This window comes from Eurypyga helias, unplaced genomic scaffold, assembly GCF_000690775.1.
Source record: "Eurypyga helias isolate BGI_N326 unplaced genomic scaffold, ASM69077v1 scaffold6362, whole genome shotgun sequence".
Taxonomy (NCBI): Eukaryota; Metazoa; Chordata; class Aves; order Eurypygiformes; family Eurypygidae; genus Eurypyga; species Eurypyga helias.
Window position 1 is genome coordinate 202338 of NW_010236525.1, and position 21227 is coordinate 223564.

General features: G+C 35.6%; 1 protein-coding gene across 1 annotated transcript in view; it reads right to left on the bottom strand.

The window, feature by feature from the left end:
• LOC104506229 (usherin-like) overlaps positions 1–21227 on the bottom strand; it is a 305157-nt gene that overhangs the window by 173159 nt on the left and 110771 nt on the right. The window contains 5 exon segments of the mRNA XM_010147113.1: positions 96–258; positions 4102–4253; positions 12084–12231; positions 16117–16288; positions 16773–16932. Of these exon segments, the coding sequence (XP_010145415.1) occupies positions 96–258; positions 4102–4253; positions 12084–12231; positions 16117–16288; positions 16773–16932 (795 nt within the window).

Here is a 21227-nt window from a genome sequence, read left to right on the forward strand (position 1 = left end):
GGAGAAAAATTCAGTGCTAAAAGATTATTCTTTTTTTAAAGTGAAATGGAATATCAGTTCTATCATTAGAACTTTTATAAAGGAAACAAAAATACCTTGATCAGCATAGAAGAGACCAGTGACAAGGACTGTGTAGGTCAATTTTCCATTAGGTTTATTTGGGGCAAGCCATTTTAACTGAACTTCTTTGGATCCCTCAACATTAGCAAATATATCAACTGCTCCCTCGGGGGAAGCTTCCATGGTCCGAGCTTCTACCTGTAAGTTCAACCACAAGATCAAGATTTGTTGCCAGATCAACAGAGAAGGAATGAAAAATGCAAAATTTTAAGAAAAATTATTTCTTTAGGAAAAAATGTAGCTAACACTGGAGGTGTTTTAAGCATCTTATTTTCCTTTCATCTACAATCATTTGAAGCTGTCCAGCACCTAACATACTTTATATGGTGGCGAAAATGACAAACAGGAAATAAATACTGGAAATGAATGAAAGAATAATTTCTTGAAAACACCATTGAACCCCATGCGGATGAATGATCTCAGCTTAACGTTAGGGGATGAAGCAGAAATAGAAGACAAGAAATTTTTTTAGTTTCTGCATTTTAAAAGGCAACTGTAAGGAACATGCATTTAAATGCTGTAGTAAACTACCAGTGATATTTGAAAGAGAAAATGTATCATTTGCGAAGTATTGGTTGCTCCCTGAATTAACTTTTAATTTCACCTAACAAATTTAAGTTGCAATAAAAGGTAGATCTTTAAGCTAAAACAAAAGATGTAATTACTATGAAATATTTTTAAGTGTAAATAAATGAATATTCAATATTATAAAAATTTAGCATTTAAATATCTCATATGGTAAACATTCAGTGCTATGGAACAAAACAATTTGCTATTACGTTATTTATGGTAACAAGTTGGTTTCTCATACATTATTTATTTGGTGTTTTCTAAGTTATAAGATGGTTTCACACCTTTCTAAGTGCCTCTCAACTGCAAGATCATGGGAGTGCTAATAAATGCTATTTTTAATCTGCCACACCTGCTCTGTCATCAAAATAACCAAACACAATTTGTCCTTGAAATATCAATGTTTTACTTTTTTTGTATGTAAAATTTGTAAAGCTTATTGTTTACAAGTGTCAGGCTATATGTTTGATGTGCACCATTATCTTTACACGTGCTTCTATATTTACACAGTCCATTGTATTTAAAATAGGTGAAGAGTGGCAGTAAAGTCAACAGGATAAAGCAGATGCTTAAAGATAAAGAAATTCTTCACGGATTTATTAGAACAGTGCCACATTATTTATTTGTATATTTAAGTCAAAAACAGACTTATGGAAGAATTTGACTAAACTGTGATTTCTAAAAATAATTTCCTGTAAAGTTGTGCTGCTAAATGCAAATACTCTGATCTCACCACAAAAGAAGTGTGGAGAAATTAATATAAATTGTTTTTTCTACTGAAGAGGATTAAAATATTCTTGAAACAGTATGAATTTGTAGCAATTTGGACCACATCCTAACAGCTGCAACATCTGTATTATGTCTCTAGCTTTTTCTTTATGACTTTGTACTCTTTGTTTATAGAATTATTTTGTTTCATTACATGCAATATCTTCTACAGGTACACCTCTGCCATGCATTTTGAAAAGAATATCTGGTGTAAAAAATGTGCATTCTGTATATAAACTTGTTTATATATGGTTTCATATTTCTTTTTCTCAATGTTACTTTATACACACTTCTGAGATAATTTCAGATGTGTTTATTAATAATAAAAATGTTCTGTGATCATAGAAGTAACATTAAATCATAAGATAGGAATAATAATAATATTAGGAAAACATTTTTCCATGTAAGTTAAAAAAAATAAAAAGCAAACACAAGCTAAAAACCTGAAATTTAAGTTTAGTAGCAGTAGGATGAGATGACAAATATCCAGTGTTGACCATTTACAAGAGGTAACACATTTCAAAACCAGCAGAATTTCAGATCTTCTGAATTCCTCTAATGAATCTAGTAGAGGTTACACTATTTCTTCATAATCTATATTTTTATTCCTTTTAAAGCAACAAAAAACAATTAGAACAGTCACAAAAGCAATATCTTGGCTTTATGAGAAAGATTAAAATTTAACATTTCTTAATTTACAGGTGATCAATTTACCTCTCACATGAAAACAAATCATAGTTAATGGAAAAAAAAAAGTTAAACAAAAACTATCTAGCCCAAATAAGTTAATGAAACACAGTAACTGCTAATGCTCTCATAACTGATTGAGATCTTCAGAGCCACCTTCAGAAATATAAACTGGAGAAAGCCCATATTTAGGATAGTCACATAGCATTTGTTCGTCGATTAGGGCACATTAAACACAAGAGCAGCAAAGAAAATAGCTGAAAGCATAACGGTTTACTGCTGGGAGATGTTTCACATGCTATTTTGAGTAGAGGAAAAACAGTTGGTTTTGTGTGGTTGTTTTTTGGGGGTTTTTTGTTTGTTTGTTTTTAAGTGTTGGATTTATTCTGTAATTGAAATAAACATCTTTCAAGAAATCAAATGAAGAAGCAGTGCTTTAACTCCCTGGAAGCACTTAGGTGAGCCTAAATAAAGATGTTGTACTTCAATTCCTGTGATTAGAGATGGATCACTGGCTTTGGAAAACAGTTTGCGTGCTGATCATGGGATGCAGATGTGTATCAGCTACAGCGACCCCTACTTTGAACCGTTTCGAAAGTCAAGTTATGAGTCTGCAGTTCAGTGGAGGTGTGAAAAAAGGCTACTAAAAATATTTTTTTTTTTTTAAATTTTAACTATTGTCATTGTGTTCTGTCATTTTGATGCCTATTTGGTAAGACAGAAGTACTGAAAACATACATATTTCATCTGTATGCAAAGTCTGATAACGACTTGTCTTAAACATCACTACTAACACAGTGGATTAGGTTATTGAACACTGAATACCTTGAAACAAGGTTTGCTTTTTGGGTATATGTGAAGTTGTAAAAAATGTACAAGAAAAACTGGCAAAAAGCCATTCAAGCTTTTAAGAGTAAATATCCTTCAAAGTTGAGCAAGCTATAAAACATTTAATGGTTATAAAGTCTAGTTTAGTCGTCTTTTACAGATAGACAATGTTACCAGAAAGAATATTGGAAATGTGGCTAACGAGTTATATCATAAAAATAAAACCTGGAAGTTCTTTCCAGAGCACAATATAGTGATGTCATAAATTATGCTGGAAAAAGAAACAAAACAACATGAAAAATTCACAAATCTTCCTTGTTTTTTTTCTTCCTTTTCTTGTTAGCAAAATTAAAAGTGCACACAAAAAGCTGAATTAAATGAAAAAAATAAATCTCAGAATTAAGCCAGTTTCTTTCTCAGTTATGCCTGAAAAAAAAAAAACAAACCCAAGCACAGTAGGTGATATTCCAGTTATTCATCAGCTACAGTACTATGAAATCATACTGGATTTTCAGTTCAGCTACACAACTAAAAACCTTTAACAAAATAAAAAACAATCCTCAGAAGGCTTGTTTTTCACATGTCAAATTTAATATTCCCATATTCTCAAATCCTGAAAAAATGAAGTGTTCTACAAGACTGTTAAAATGTCTGGTATAATATTTCAATCACATACTTGCATTCAAAAGATATTTACGGATCACCATGTTTTCCTTGCTCCTGTTGCCACTTCTGGCTTCTGCAGTTCTCAAATTAACTTCAGTCCTTTCAGTCAGGCAGCTAGAAATTTGCTCATTACTGGAACAGTAACTCTTTCTGTATATATGTCCTTATAAATCTGACTGAAACACGTCTGCACTTTTCAAACATATTAACTCTATTTAATTTCACTAATGTGTGTTTCAGCCTCCAGTTTTGCCTTTCTTCACTGTACCTATGTTCTGCTTTGGAACGGTGCCTAACAATGACCTATCAAATCTTTAGCAGCTCTTAAACAGGACTTTTTCTTAAATGTCACATTTTGCCAGATGGGTTAGTACTGACCAGAGTGAATCATCACCATTTACTCTGATATTCACTGCCATCTGACATTTATTATACTCCCAGAATGCAAATTAAGGTACTCACCAATGGACCCAAAGCACAACCTTTTGCAGTACATGCCTGGATTCTGAAGGAATGCAGACTCCAAGGAGCAAGTCCATAAGCATAACAACTTAGCTGTGATGAATTTTGCATCAGAACACCATCCATATACAATACGTAGCTAGTAATAATACCTATAAAACAATGTGATAGTACTCAGTATCTAAAGGGCTACACAGTTTAGAAGAAAACTAAAGCTACAGACATTAGTGTGGTAGTAGCTGTGTTTCAAACAGTTTACAGTTAAGCACGTAAGTGTTTAGCAGGACCATCTGTGCAACACTTAAAAGAAACACACTCTCCCATCTTTAACTGTTGAAAAGCTTGCAAGTGGATTGCATCTTTTGAAAACAATTACACTGCTCCAAAGATTAACCCTAAACAAACTTGTTTCTGAAGAGCAGCTAACAGCACCTTGGAATAAGGGAAACTGAGGCAATTCTGTTTCACAGACTACTCTGCATATGGCTATTGAAAAAATAATTGCAAAGACAAATAAAATCATCTCACATCTTAACAGCTTTAGACTTAGAAAAATAAAAAAAGCAATCTACAGCATAATTGAAGCTTGAAGGACAACTCAGGCCAATGCTGTAACCACAATAAATCAGTAACAAATAATTTTATCACATAAAACACCTTATTGACACTCATTATTCATAATCATATTTTCTGCATTTGGTCAACAAACTAGATACTACAATTCAGGAGTGGTGGAGTTTGGTAGACAGTTTTACTCACTCTTCTAAACAAAACCACAAAATAGTATGGATTGCTGTTTACTCCTCAGTATGCAATAGAAAAAGTCCTGAACTATTCCCTACTTGTTCAATCTAAATAAAGAAAACATATTTGTGAACTCAAAACAAGCATTGGCAAAACTTTTAGACAGAGGAGAGAATGGTCCTCCTGGTGTAATTGCCTAAAACTAACTCAAAAATCTCAGTTGATTGCTTATCTCATTAATACGGAAATCTAAATCTCTGATCTTCCAAAGGCACATGATAGTATAGCATGAATCCTGTATAGACTATACAAACACTGCGTTTTGAATTTAATGAACTAAAGACTGAATTTTACAGATTTGCTTAGACTTTGGCAGTTGAGCTTGAAAAGCAATCATTTTTCTCAGAGCTATTCTTCCGTCTTTCTCATTTCTGTATGTTCACCTTTTTTAAAAGCTATTTCAGTGTGAAATCTTAAGGCCAATAAATGCAAATCTACAGGTTTCATTAGAAGTGCGTTCAGTTCAGAGGATGTCTTCTAATCTTCCTGTTATAGAAAACATCTTCGTATTGTAAAAACATAGCTCTGTTCACTTTCCTTCTCTTAAAAATGAATTGTTTGAAACTACATGGAGGAAGTTTCTGTTTGAATTTAAAAAAAGATTTCCCCCTCTACTGAATTGAGAAATGCTTCATAAATAAGAGTATATACACAATGGTTTCACCTGAGATCTGAAGACTTATACTTTAAAAGATTTATAGACTAAAGCAATGCAGAGCTGAGTATGGTGAAGTGCTTCACAGACTCCTCAATACTTTTCTCTTCTAGAAAAGCAAGAGGCTAAACTCAGACAGCAAAACGTGTGTGTGTGAGAAAGTCCTGGTAAATCTCACACTATCAATCCTACCACATTTGACAAGCTTCCTAAAGCAAAAATCCCTTGGGATTCCGTGCCTAGTTTCTTGTAAAGCAAGGGTATTAATGGTTGATATTTTCTCTACATAAATAAATAAATAGATAGATAGATAAATAAATATATATTTGTCTCAGAGGGAAAATGTGAATGCTGGCATTAAGGATGTGTTTTGCAGGGGAAAAAAACCCCACTCAAGTACTTTAAGTACCAGTAGTACTAACCCTTTAAAGTAATGGACAAATCATTATTAATTCCTTTAATATTTATGGTAACAGCATGACTCATAATGAAATCATTTGATATTAATGTGGGTGTCATAGGTACCTCTATAGGGTCCTCACTGTAACTCAGTATTAATTAACTGGACAATTATTTTAAGGTGTTTTTTAAAACTACAGCACTGTGCAGCATCTACACTGAGGAGCACCTTGCTGGGCAACACGGTGAGCTTTTGTTAGTCCTCCCAGTACTGTCAGAGAACAATCATCTCTAATAAGCTGATCCGTTATCACTTGATTTTACTTCCTTATTTGCCTTATATGACTCTGATGGAGAAAATTACAGAATAAAAAGAAAGAACACAGAAAAAAAGGGCTAGTAGTCTGACTTTGAGATGTTAGGCCATTTTTCTAAATTAGGCAATAATTCTTTTTGGTCATGGATAAATAATTTAGCCTCTGTGTTTGACCAGTATACATTTCCAAAAAATACTCAGAAAAAGTTCAAAGTTGGCCCAAAGTTTATGTACTTCTCAAGACTCGCTAGATATTCCTGAAGGTTATCATCCATGAAATATTGAAGACTATAGCACATTTTTGTGATTTAGAAGGCTTCATGAGTGACACATGATCACCATGAAAAGATGAAGTTTCTTCATAATTGTTAAGACTAGGTAGTTAGATTAAACCTTATTTTCACTGAAGACAAAATCTTTATTGACTATAGTACAATTATGTTTCCCTTTCGAAAAGAAATCCAAAAATGCAAGTTAAACTGAAGAAATGCACACACTCTTCTATTTTTCTTCCTCCTCTCCCATCCCTGGGTAAGGCCATATAATCTGTTAATGATATTCCAGATATTAAAGATGAAAAGAGGTTTTGAATCCGAAGTGCTACAAGCACTTTACTCTTAAGGTACAATCTAGAGGTCAAATCTTAAGCAAACGTCCTTTTACCTACATCAATTTCACTGACTACAAACACAAGCCGTCTCTCGCAAGCACAAGGATTTGCAGGAACAATTACTGGATTAGACCACTGAATAATTTTATTAATCAGTTTTTACTATGTCTAATATTTCCGATACAAATTCCACATAGCCTTGGAAGATACAGTCCTGATCAAGACTTGATTTTATCTATGACCCGTACACAAATAAAGGGAAGTTTTTAAGAAGTGACCATCTAAGTAAAATTTTCAATGGTAAAAAGACATAAGGTCACTTTTTTTATCTGAAAATATTTTAAAAGAGCAGACCTCAAACTATATGGCAAGTCGATAATAGATACGTTCTGAAAAATATATGATTCTTAATTGAGACCATTAGAACAGTGAAGGCTCAAAAGAGAATATTTGATGCCACATGTCATTTCACAAGCCTCTCCATATTGTGCCCTCATCTAGATGGTCAATATTGCTTATATTACATTAACTACATATGTGACACGTATGTGAAAGAAACAGATGAGGGATCTGCTGTAAAGTGGCATATCTCTGGGTCTTGTCACAGAATCACAGAATCAGTAAGGTTGGAAAAGACCTATTAGATCATCTAGTCCAACCATCAACCCAACACTACCATACCCAATAGACCATGTCCTCAAGCACCATGCCTACATGTTCCTTGAACATCTCCAGGGATGGTGACTCACTCCACCACTTCCCTGGGCTACCTGTTCCAGTGCCTGACCACAGTGAAGAAGTTCTTCCCAATATCCAGTTTAAACCTCTCCTGGCACAACCTGAGGCCATTTCCTCTTGTCCTATCATCAGTTACCCGGGAGAACAGGCCAGCACCCACCACCCTACACCCTCCTTTCAGGCAGCTGTAGCGCGCAATTAGGTCTCCCCTCAGCCTCCTCTTCGTTAGGCTAAACAACCCCAGCTCCTTCAGCTGCTCCTCACAAGACTTGCGATTTCCCATTTTTAATTAAACTAATTTTTTTCCACAAAATAATGTAGATTGGTTTTAAATTCAACCAAAAATGGAACAAAAAAATGCAATACCTATGTTCGGACAACATTAGCCTTTGACATCTAGGTGGTCCCTTATCTCAAAGCTTGACTCCCTGCATTGTGCCATCTTTATGAAGAAACCCAGTTGCCTTTAATCCTATTTGCCACCTGTGGCCTCAAGGGTAGCATTTTAATTCCCCTTAACTTTTCCTAATTGTTGGCAAATATCTGTACTCCATATATCTCTAGAGAGTATAGTAAAGTCTATGCTGTCCAAACCCCAGTCAGCCTACACACCCAGTCAACATCAACAATAGCTAATAAGCTTCCTCTGCTCATGGAAATAAACACTAACTTCTGCCATATAGTATCAGAAGAAAGGACTAGGGTGATAAATTAGGTAAATAAAGGAATGGCCCCAGGGATCTACTAAGGTGATGACAATTTATGATATGCAAATCTTTGCAGTTCTGAGGTTTCCACCTGAAACAAAGCAGTAATCTGTGGATGTTAGCTAAGTTGTGGGTGCCCCATCCCTGGATGCCTTCAAGGCCAGGTTGGAGGGGACTTTGAGCAACCTGGTTTAGTGGAAGGTGTTCCTGCCCATGGCGGGGGTGTTGGAACTGGGTGATCAAAGTCCCTTCCAACCTAAACCATTCTATTATTCTATGAATTTCAAAAAGCACTACTTACATTAAGTAGACTGAAAATCACCATTTTTGAATTAATTAAGTCAGAAGTGGGAAACAGTTTCTATCTTTTTGAAAAACTAGAACTTCTAACTGTGAGAATACACCAATAAAATGCTGAAGAAAATTTAAGAAGTTGTTCCTTTTGCTGGTCTTTCTTATATTTCAGTCTTCTGAACTAACATATTTTTCAGACTCCTACACAGTTTTACAATACTAACACAGAGAGTGATTATAAATAACATGGCCACTGGGCAGCCCAAAAGATATGCTGAGAATGAGCAAAACAAGATCACTGAACAATGCAAGCTTTCCTGATTAAGCAGTTGCTCAGTGAAAAATTTCAGAGCTTATATATTCTTCTTTTCTTAAAGTTATTTTGTGACATAAAGAAAGGGAAGGCAATAGGAAATTGGAAAGAAAGAAATAGGAGAATGGGAAAATGTGTTATTAGTTATATGCTCTTCTTGAAATTCCAAAATAATGGGGGAGAAGAAAGAAATGAGAGAAGACCCGCATATCTTTTCTTGACCATTGTGCAAGTGTGAGCATGCTATGATGGAAAATCAAAGTCCCTGCTCCCCTTATGCCCTTCTGGCTGCCAAATGCTCATGAGAGCGCAATTCCACCCTTAACCACTCAGAAAGAGCTCACAGGTGAAAAGCAGCAGCCTTTCCCTGCAAGGCAGGACAACGACAGCTGACTTCGCTGAATCCCTTCCATCAGTTCTGAACCTAAGAAAAACCCTCTAACAGCAACATACTTTGTATACGCATATTACCAAAAAATAACAACAGTACCATGGAGAAATAAGGGCTTCAAAGAGTGAAAAGATATGAAAATACCGAAGAATATTTTTAAAAGGGAGAAACACACACAGGAGGCCTACAAAGGGTGTATTCAGGATTACAGAAGAGTAGGTTATATGGCAAATTAGGTAATTACCTAAATGCATTGTTCAAAACTCCAGTATAGAGGTGAAGTGGTGTCATCTAGGCTGTTGAAAACTCCATTTGCCATAGATGAAGGGACAAGAGACAGAAGAACATAACATTTTTTTTATAAAGTTCCTCTCTTTCTTATAATTTCTGTTGCTCATCCAGTTCAGATTCACAGCTTTCTTAATAAGCTATTTATTGTTTTACATAGAATCAGAGAATCATTTAGGTTGGAAAGGACCTTCAAGATCATTGAGTCCAACTGTTAACCTAACTGCAAAGACCACCAGTCAACCATGTCCCTAAACACCACATCTACACGTCTTTGAAACAGTTCCAGGGATGGTGACTCAACTACTTCCCTGGGCAGCCTGTTCCGATGTCTGACAACCCTTTCTGTGAAGAAATTTTTCCTTTTTTCCAATCTTAACCTTCCCTTGTGCAATCTGAGGCTGTTTCCTCCTCTATCACTTTTTACTTGGGAGAAGAAACCAACACTCACCTCTCTGCAACCTCCTGTCAGGGAGCTGTAGAGAGCAGTAATATCTCTCTTGAGCCTTCTCTTCTCTGGGTGAAACAACTGCAGTTCACTCAGCCACTCCTCACAGGACTGGTGCTCCAGACCCTTCACCAGCTCCACTGCCCTTCTCTAGACACACTCCAGCACCTCAATGTCTTTTCTGCAGCGAGAGGCCCACAACTGAACACAGGATTCAAGGTGCAGCCTCATCAGTGTCCAGTACAGGTGGACAATCAAACCCCCACTCCTGCTGGCCACCCTGTTCCTGACGCAGGCCAGGATGCCGTTGGCCTTCTTGGCCTCCTGGGCACACTGCTGGCTCATATTCAGCTGTTTGTCAACCAGCACCCTCAGGTCCTTTTCAGCTGGGCAGCTGTCCAGCCACTCTTCCCTAAGCCCATGGGGCTGCTGTGACCCAAGTGCAGGACCCAGCTTTTGGCCTTGTTGAACGTCATACAGTTGGCCTTGGCCCATCAAACCAACCCGTCCAGTTCCATCTGTACGGTACTCCTACCATCAAACAGATCCACATTCCTGCCCAGACTGATGTCTGCAAACTACCTGAGGATGCCCTCAGTCATTTCCTAACAAACTATTTATTGTATTTAAATGGAGAGACAAGCTGTACATAGTAAATGTGGTATTAACTAGATGAAACTATGTAAATTTAGTCATGTGTTCCCAACTTCTGGTTGTTTTAAAGGAAGCTTGTGTAAATTTATTTATCAAACTATAGGTCTTTATCTTTTGCTGTTGATATGCATATAAAAATGTATGTATTTATATATTTATATTTATTTGATTAGTTAAACCACTCTCTAAACTATTTGGATTTTTTCCCCCAGTGCAAGGATAACAACATCTGGTCCTGACATAAACAATTACATGTCAAAAACACCCATTTAATAGAAAATTATTCAGACTTTAGCCACAAAGCCACATTACTTCCTCCCCTTCCTCAACCCCCATGCTTTTTTCCTTCTTCCTTGCCTTCCTCTAAGCCTCTGCCACATATGCTGATGAGATTTTAGAAAAAAAAGTTAGAGGGTTTCCAAGGGGCTAGGAGGCAAAATCTTCCAATAGGACTCCCATACAAAGAACCATAAATTATCAAATGAATTATTTAAGAGCAGATTACATACTCGTCTTTCTAAAAGTACTGTAAGAACTTACAGGTTATTACAAATACATAGCTTTGCAATCACCAGTTTTTTGGGGGAATCATTTAAAGTGCCTCATAGTGAAGTTGTACAGGTAGGATGAGCTCCATCACTACTGGAAGCAAGGAAAACTTGCAGGGGGAAAAATAAATTCATGTGAAATCACTGTGAGAAATAATTGACTTACATCAACATGATAAGCTAATGAAAAACAAGGTATATGTTGCTTTAAACTCAGTGATTTCTGCATAGTTTGCTCAGCTGTGATTTAAATTGTTACATGCAGGGTAATAAAATCAAGGTGAATTCCAAGGCCTTACGATACTGTGTAATATTATTAGAAATGTAAAATTTGTCCAGAAGTTTTACATATGGATATTTCACAATGAAAAACATTTCTGAACAAAAGAAAGGATATTATTTAACTTCCACAGCTATGGAAGTGTACACCTTCAAGGTGACTACATAGAACACAAATCTAATTATTATTATATATCAATTAATGTAAAAGAAACAAATATTTTATTGGAGGGTGAAATTAACATCCTAGAATGATACTATCCAAGAATGCTTATTGCTCAGCTCAGTTGTCCTGAAAAACATTAAACAATGAGATGTAGTACACAAGAACTATCAAAAGGGAGCACTTTTGAGCCACTGAAACTGTACGATAGGCTGAAAACCACAATCTCCTGCTGCAGACAATGATACTATCTCAGGTATTTTATGTGCTAAAATGATCATTAAAAATTAAGCACCACATATAAGCTGCCATTTAGAATATTAATTTACCTTTACTAATCATCTTTTTAACTTGAGGCTAAAAGAGTTCACTTACCATTCGGATACTCAGGCTTAGTCCATGAGATGTTAAAGGAGTCAGATGAATATGACTGGGCTTTTGGAGCAGGAACACCTTCTGGTGTACTCTCATCTGTTATAGCTGTGCTAGCTTCACTTACTGAACATCCACCTCCAGTGCAAGCCTTAAAATATGAATCAAAAACCCCAAACATATTTCAGTGTAATACCAATAATATCAGCAATTATTTTTTGTACAGTTTTATAAATTTTACATATCTAAACTTAGTAAGTCTGTACATTTCACAGAAGATAATTTTCCTAGCATAGATTTGTTTACCTCTTTTCTTAAATAACAAGGTGTGATATTCATGATACTTAGTTTTTAGGTATAATAAGCTAAAACATTATACTAGTGCAGCATTTTGCATTTGACTGTGAGTCATAACCACAAGTAGATTTCCACTGTTTTCGCAACCTCAGTTAAAGTAAAATTAAAGTATAATGTATATCGTTTGCAGTGCAAAACTCTTCTGGAATTAACTGAAAAGCTCTCAAAAGTTCCAGACACAAAATATACTGACCAAGTTGTAACACACTTCAAAAATTATTTCAATGAATAGTCATTGGGGAAAAAAATGTTATTCAGACAGTCCTGCACTTCATGACAGCACACAGAGTGATGTGCAGATGCAATTAAAATAGTGAAAAAACAGTCTATTATAATTCAATATGTAACAATAATTATTACATGTTTATGGATAAGAGTCAAATCATTTGTATTTCTGTTATCAGAGAAGAAAAGATTGATTGCATAATTTTTACATTTTGCTTGTTTATGAAACAATACAATGTACAAAAAATGTGCATATCACCCTATATAACAGGGTTTTAAAGTTTTACATGCACAAATACAAGACTACACAGCTATGGTCCTTATGTGTGCTGGTTTTCCAATTACTTGCACTAAGATCAATGACAAGAGAAAGGAGTTCTTAAACAATTTTTTTTTTAAAATCGCAGGAATATAGGAACTCTGTACTGGATTTGAATATTTTTTGTTTAGTTTATTGCTTACATTTAACTTTATTGTTTAGCAATAAAATAAATCAAAACCTGAATTCAACAAAGATTCAGATTCAGACACACTCTTAAGTAAAACTTACAGTATCACCTGTGTTTTTAGGAGTTGCTCATTTGTTGAAGAGGCCAAGCAGCCCACTCTGGATCATCAGCACACAAATGAAAAATAACCTCACTGTTCAGATCTTCAGGAATCAAATACTTTTCTCAGTCTAGTATATTTTATTTGAAAGGATTAGCTGTAATTTCCCTTTTCCCAGTGTGTTTCAAATCAGAGAGCAGTCCACATATTTCCCACCATGCTCCAAAAGTGTATACAAGCCCCATGCGTAAAAATAAGAACTGTTTGTAAATTAGGCTATTCTATACACCAAAAAGGTTGTTATTTCACTGGAAATTGCACTCAAAACACAACTACAGAATGGCTCCCTGTGTTCACTCTGGGCTATCAAATAAAGATGAAAGGATGCAGCCTCAGTTTTGGAAACATCCAAAAATGGCATTTACTTTAAACATGATGGTGTAGTCTAAAAAAATGTCAGCTTAGATGGATGCTCAGATAAGTGTTAGCATTTTGATAAGGAAAATCATCTAATAAAGAACATCATCTTTCCAGCAAAGGCAGACCATTCTTCAGATTATTAACTTCTACTGAAGCCAAAAAGACCAGTTCTGAAGGACCTCTTCCTTGTACATTCCTTACTGCCTTGCTAAACAAGTTCCACAGTCTTTTTCAGCAGTGGAGGGCTTTTTCATTTGAGGGCTTGGTTACAGCAGCCTTCCCATTCATTTATTTCATTAATTTAAGGAATAATAGTATTTGTATGTCCTAAACTTGTCGGGGTATGAAGTTTCTGATTCTTTTAATGAAAATCAGTAAAATAAATTAGTGCATCCAGACACACTGGACATTGCTGGGACTCTGACAATCACATCCAGTGATGCTCAAAGCCACAAAATCCTACACACAGATGGAGCCCCATTGTGCCATTCTGAACTGAGAAACAGGCAAAATTTGCAAAAATACCCAGGTGTCTGGAGAGCCAAGGGACAGATACAAACCGCATAAAAAGACACCACACAGTGATCCTCCAGCTAACACCTGAGCTAATTTATGCACACAACACAGCCCTGAGGAGATATATTAGCTTAACAGTTAAATCACAAAAGCACTCAAGTCATATAAATGGGTGCGCCACACCAGCTACTAAATGCAGCCTTTCAGCTTTTTAAGTGTATTTCATGTGTTTATATTAAAATTGCCATAAAAGAGTTCAAGTCATCAACCTGTCAGGTGCTGAAAGTTCTGCTGATGGGAATCGTCATTCCAGTATTCAAAGCTGCAACTTTTGATAACACAACTTCCAATTACCCACATCAAATAAAACCAGGGGTTTTTTGCATGGATGTAAAATAAAATTAATAAAACCCGAGAAACAAGGAAAAGAAAAAGGATCTAGCTGACCAAAATAAACCAGGAAGCATTTAATTAAGTTTCTGGTGTTGAAGGTATGCTATTGTTGGGGTTATTTAAAAGCTTTATTGAAATTCAGATTAAATTATATCTGAAGCACCAAATATTTCAATTTCTTTCCAGGTGCATGGGTTTGATATGTGGTGTTTGTTTGTTGTTGGTTTGCTTTGGTGGTGGTTTTTTGGTTTAGTTTTTGGGGGTTTGTTTGTGGTTTTTTGTTGTTGGGTTTTTTTTTCCCTCAAGTATAACATTTGGCCATTTTTAAGCTTCATAACTTGTAAACCTCTCATACTATATCCTTCTCAAACTTGTCTGACAATTCTAAATACAATGGGTTCAAATGTTTTAAGAAAGCTATCCCCTCAAAGATATTGGGCATTTTATCCACTTTTGCCATTTTCAAATGTGAAAAGACATTTAGATCTTCTAACCTATCACAGACCACTGCATTTTATGCAACGAAGTCTGCCAGAAGAAATGATGTGTCCCCAGTGCACAGGAGACTGGGCAGGAGTAGGGAAGAGCAATGGCACAGTGAAGGACAGCACACATTCTTTTGATAGTCCCACTTGCTTATAAAGGCATAAAATGCTTATTGAAGTACTACCTTAGTTTTAGACATGGTGCTATTATAGATGCTGTACAATTTACTATGCTGAAATGTCTAAGCACAAATGAATTAATTTCAACATGAATCTAAGCTTTAATTAGACTGAATACCCTTGCTTTTTCAAGTTCAAGTCAAATCCTTATCATTACCTGAAGGTAGTTTTATTTTTTGTGGTATAATATTTAGAACATTCAAGAGCATGTTAAGAAAAAATGAATGCATACCCAGTCTACATAAATGTAAATTTATTCATAATCAAGAGCAGAATATTTTTCTATGGCATTTATCAAAGCAAATATCCTTATATAGGTATTGTTATAAAATGAAGAGTGTGCCTAAAACAAGGGACAATCCCATGCTTTCATGCACATATTTTCAGTTTTTTAGTGAGCTGAAGCTGTTCTATTTCATCACAAAATAAAACAAACTATAAAGGAATACAATGAAAACACTGAGGTCTTTTAAAATGTTTTCAATAAACAAACTGTTACTTTACACTGAACTCTTTTCCTCTTTGCTATTTCCTTCTAAATACAGATTTTATGAAGAAAGAACAAATTATCTTGGTACAAAACACAAAACATTTGCAAAAACATTCAACATTTTCTCATAGGTTGGGGCAGAAGACATTTTTTTTAATTCTTTCACATATTTCTGGTCAATTCTCTATCAGATACCATCCAACTTATCCTTGAAGAAAATCTGTATTTAAATTACACATTTTTTTTATGGTCTGTTTTGAAACAAAACACCTACTTTTGTTCAGGATGGTTCATCCACCTTACTTTTGGAAAGAAGAGGTTAAACAACGTGGACACATGAACCATTGAGTATTTAAGATGTTAACAAAATCAGAATAATTTTCACCATTTCACATTTCCACTACACATCTTTAAAACTTACAGCTAGTTTTATGAGGTATTCAGTACCCGGGAAAAGCTGCTGAATAGTAAAATCCAGAAAAAGTTCTGTGTTGTTATAGATTACATTCCACTTTGTAAAATTCTGCTCATTGTTGGCAATATAAATTATATAGCGTTCTAGGATTCCATTTAGTTCTACTGGGTCTTTCCATCTGCAAACAAAAGCAAAACATGATTAAGACCAGCAAAGATTCAGACCATACTGAAAAACATAAGGCTTTATTTAGGGGACTTTGTGGGATTTATTTTAAATATTTGAAAACATAGTTTTGCAACCATAAAAATAAATCTAAGGCATACCTCTAACGCAGTGTTTGTACCCAATAAATAAATGATTACAGTAACACACAAAGCAGGGACTACAAAACGGGCATCACCGGAACATTTCCTGCACTGAAGTTTGCAGAGGCTATGCCCATATGTAGGTTATACTGATTGCGTAAAGACAAAATGGAAATTAAGTTGGCAAGTGATAATCAGAAGGTTCACAGAACCACTAAACTAATCACTTCTATGCATTTAATCATAATAAATTTAATTTTATGTCACAAACCCTTCCCCTGATTGAACTCACTGGAATTCTTGAATAAACTGATGCACCATTGTGTTGTCAGGAAAGAAGAAATCCTTACTTACTGTACATATATCGTTCTAGAATCCAAAACCGTCAGGACTGGGGCATCTACATGAGATGGTGGCAGCTGTGCTGTAAACAAGGTGACCTGGGAACTGTTTGTACAGCCAGCAACCGTGCATGCAGTGAGCAGAAATTGGTGTGGCTTAAAAACTGCTAAATCTAGGGCAAAAAAAGAACAAGAATTTAATTTGTATATTAATTTCACCTTATTTTTCTGTAACTTTCAGAAGGTAGTGAATTCAGAAAATCAAGAGAAAGAGGCACCTGTATCTCTTAAATATTTCAGATTATTGCCAGAGGAGTGAATAGGTGCTGGCTCTTTAATAGCAAACAACTGCAAATTTGGACTGCTAATAGATCTACAGAGGACGCTTTGGTAGAAATGTCCCATTGTACAGTACATTTACACTAGAACATACAGCATCCAAACAAACCAAAGATGTTAGCTTCTTCGGTGCCACATACTATATCAATTTGTTACAGTGGAAAATGAACACCTTTAAGATGATTAAATCAATCAAATTAATGGAAAAAGTAGTACAAGTTAATTAACAGAGCCAGATTATACATTTTTTTTTTAAATGTACTGCATGATACATGAATGTCAAGCATCAATACATAGAATGATTCAGTCCTTGCAGATTTCCCTATAAGCATGCGGAAAGAAAGCTCACTGTTGCCACTACTTATACTGGTTTGTTCTCTCTTTGCCTGTTTGCCTTCAGCTGCACGATCATCAAACATTTGTAAAATATATTTCAGTAAAAAAAACCTCTTTACTATGGCAAAACTACTGTTAAATAATTATTTATTATGAAGCTATGTTGAGTTTAAATTACTGCAGAAACTGGTGAATAAAACGTAGCATCTTTAGTGAACAAATACGCTAAAAGATACATTTAGCTTCATGTGTTCTTCCCTGGACTAATAGAGAAATATTTGTCAGAAAAAAAATTAGTAGGAACGTAATACAGACATAATTTTCTTACTTTTTAAATTTTTTTTATTAAAATACAAATCTCAGATTTTAATGACCAAATCCTTTAAGAAGGAATTTACAATTGAGGTTTTGCCAACAGTATAAAGTATACAAGTAAAATGCGTATGTTTTAGATACACATTTTCAGTGTGCCAGAAAAGTTCTGTGTTTTTGGAAGACAAACCAGATGCGAGTGTTTTCAGAGCCAAATACCATCAAGCTATCATTTTGTACAAAAATATTTGTGAGCACAAATTCAAAAATTGCAACTGGATGACAAAGACATCACTGAGGCAGAAATGTGGCAGACTCAACTGCTTTCTCATTAGTTTTTCCCTTCATGTAATGTCCCCAATGCAATGGAATTCCTTCTGATTTATCCCACTCTGTGTGAGAAGAGAATAAATGTGTGCATTTTTACTGAAAACACAGTATGACTCAGTATTGTTCTATGGAGCACATGGCAGTGTAAGTTAAAAAAAAAAATGCCATAACTAAAAAAAAAAAAAATCATCAAGTGAATGCCTGCAACACAGTGACATGTTTAATCAACATAATGGGGCTGATTCTACCAGGGTTAAGCAGTGCTTATGTGGGTGAGAGTGGGAAAGCACACTCCAGAGCAGGTGCTCAAGCTGGCTCAGCAGGCAGAGAAAGTAAACTCCACATACTGCACTGACTCCATTGCCCTCATTAGCGTACACCTTCCCGGATCCCTTGTTCCTTGTGGCTGCCATCAGAGAAGCCACACAACATACAGATGGAGATGGAATCTGTGTGACAAGTATCAGATACTCCATGTTCCGGGTGGGCAAACAAGTGTCCAGAAGGATTTTACTTTCAGCAATCCTAAAACAAACAGCTGAAAGCAACCCATGGCACCCACTTAATTCATATCCTCAGAAACACTGAATACAGATTCCTCTCTCTATGCTGAAACTGTGTGGGGCTTCACTTAACAGGCTGACTATAACACAAGGGAAGGGAGAAGCCAAAAAGAAAAAGTGGATTCCTCCTTTTCCATTTATCACAGATTACCATTTTCCTTGTACACAGATTTGGGATGGGGGTTAGGAGAGGTATGTTTTTCTCCTTAAAGAAAAATTTCTCATCAAGGAGCTGCACTTATTTTTAAAAAGTAGCTTGTACTGAAACCCTGATTTGATGTATGCTGTAGCTGATCAGACTACTTGTATGCATAAGATTTTCTGGAAATACCTAGTAAAATTTGAAGAGGGAGGAACCTTGTCAAGGATGAAGAGAATAGAAAAAGGAAAAATGTTTTAGATCCCTCCCTGGAAGAAACAAGCGGCTCTAAGTTATTTTGTGTGTCTCAGTGTCCTGAATGGAAAGAGCAAAAAGACAAGAAAGGGACACAGTCCGTTTAAAAGAACAGGAATAATAAGGAATGGAAACACAGAATATATGAGCAGCAAGATCCTTCAGCATCAACAGATAAGCACACTGAGAGGGAAGGGAAGGACAGGAGAGGTTAAAAAAAGAGTAGAAAATAAAACATGGAAAAAAGAAACGTCACCAGCATCAAAGGAAATCTTTATTCCTCATTTTGATTTAATAACGTTATTGTATTTTGACTAAAAAATGCCAAATCGAAAGTTTCAGTGGAATCGGAAAGACTTTGGTGGAATAAAGGCTAAAAAGAAAAATTTAATTAGTGGAAGCAGGAGAAGAAAACACAAGAAATGGAAACTTAGGGATGTTGCCTAAAGGGTGAGCTTTGCGGTCAATGAAAAACTCTCCACAGTCTTCAGCAAGGTCTGGATGAGCCTGCAAATACAGTGTAGGTAGCATTTCAAAAAGCTTAGAACCAGAAACTGACAAACTGAACAATAAAAAGCATGTTACATCATAAATTGATGCAATTATTTGTCACAATCTGATTTGGCAGATACTTTCCTATTTAAAGTTCAAAGTGTGTTCATAATGGATCAATGGATTAAACAACTAGAGATATGAACATGAATCTGAATGAGGAGGGAGGAGGTTCTTAAAACTACAAAGCCATTGTTTGTCAAGGTCCTCTAGCAACAACGCCTTGTTTTCCATTTGCTTGATTGCATGATTTGCATAAGATCAAGTGTAGGCAATTGTGGACATGAAAAACAGATAGCTCTCAAACACATTAGAAATGGATCCACAAGCATTATCCAGAAATGTGTTACAAGAAAATGCAACCCAGTGCACGGAAAACTCAGTGATTAATGTCAAACAAACAGTAATTTGCAACATACAGCATGAATTACATGTTATTTTACAATTGATTTCCTGTTGTAGCTGGAAGAATTCTCCTGATCACAGTTTACAAAATGTTTCTGACTCACAGTAAGACTTCAAAAGTTGTTATTACACATTTGCTGCATCAGGTTATATTCCTGTGTGTTCCATGATTTCAGTCAAATGCTTCTTATTGCAATTTTCCCATAACTACTCTCTTAAATCACTTATTTCTTACCAAAACAAAGCTAAACTTAAAAATCATAGAGGTTTACTGAGAAAAAAATGTAATTTCAGCATTTGGTCTTGTACTCACTTCTGGACTCAGAAGGGAATAGAGCAGCAAAAAACCAAAGAAAAAAAAGACTCTTTCTTAAAGGTGCAGGATTCCTTCAAATCATCCTATTAAGGGAGCAAGTAGCCAGAAAAATAATACTGTACTTTTCACGTCAAAAGAAGAACAAAATAAGAAAACTAAAATAAAGCCCCACATATCTGTTTTAAAAAGAAAAACTGGGGGGGTGGGGGGGTGGTGAAGGAGGGAAAGGGCAAGGAGAGAAGGGATCAACCTGCCTTTTCATCTCTCTGACCTCAGAGGCAATACAAACAAACTAAATTCTTTTTTAAGTCATATGTCAGCAAAAGGATTGCTAACTACAGTGGCTATCATTAAAATCGACATTTAAATACCACTACATTTATTATACACGTGGGGTATGTGAAACTTCCCACACTAACCAAGGCAACTATCTTAAATATCATGGTAAATCTAACTATAGTGGTTGGTGTATATCCAGCTTCTAACAACCACCAGCAGAAGCCCTGATAGCACAATCAATGCATGAGACAGAAAGAATAAAGAATGACCCTGTTTGCATGGTCAATAAGAACACTCACTTTGCTTTGATCAAATTTAATGGGCAGTCATTGAAAGATAATATGCAACAATACAGTGCTACTTTTAGCATGGGATTTGAGAGTTGTCAGTAAGGTAGAGAACAAAAACATAGTTAGTGAAAGAGGGGGAAAAAAAAAATCCAAAAACCAACACCCCAAAATTAGAGATTTAAGAACTTGACTCAAAGCATCCACGAAGATGTCAGAGCACATCATAGATCAAAAATAACGCAGTAGTAATGTCTACAATGCTTTTATTTAACATGCAGCATTCTGTATTCAGGTTTACAGCAAGAGTCACATATCCTTCTTTCCCTCCTTCTTCCACCCTATTTCCACGCTC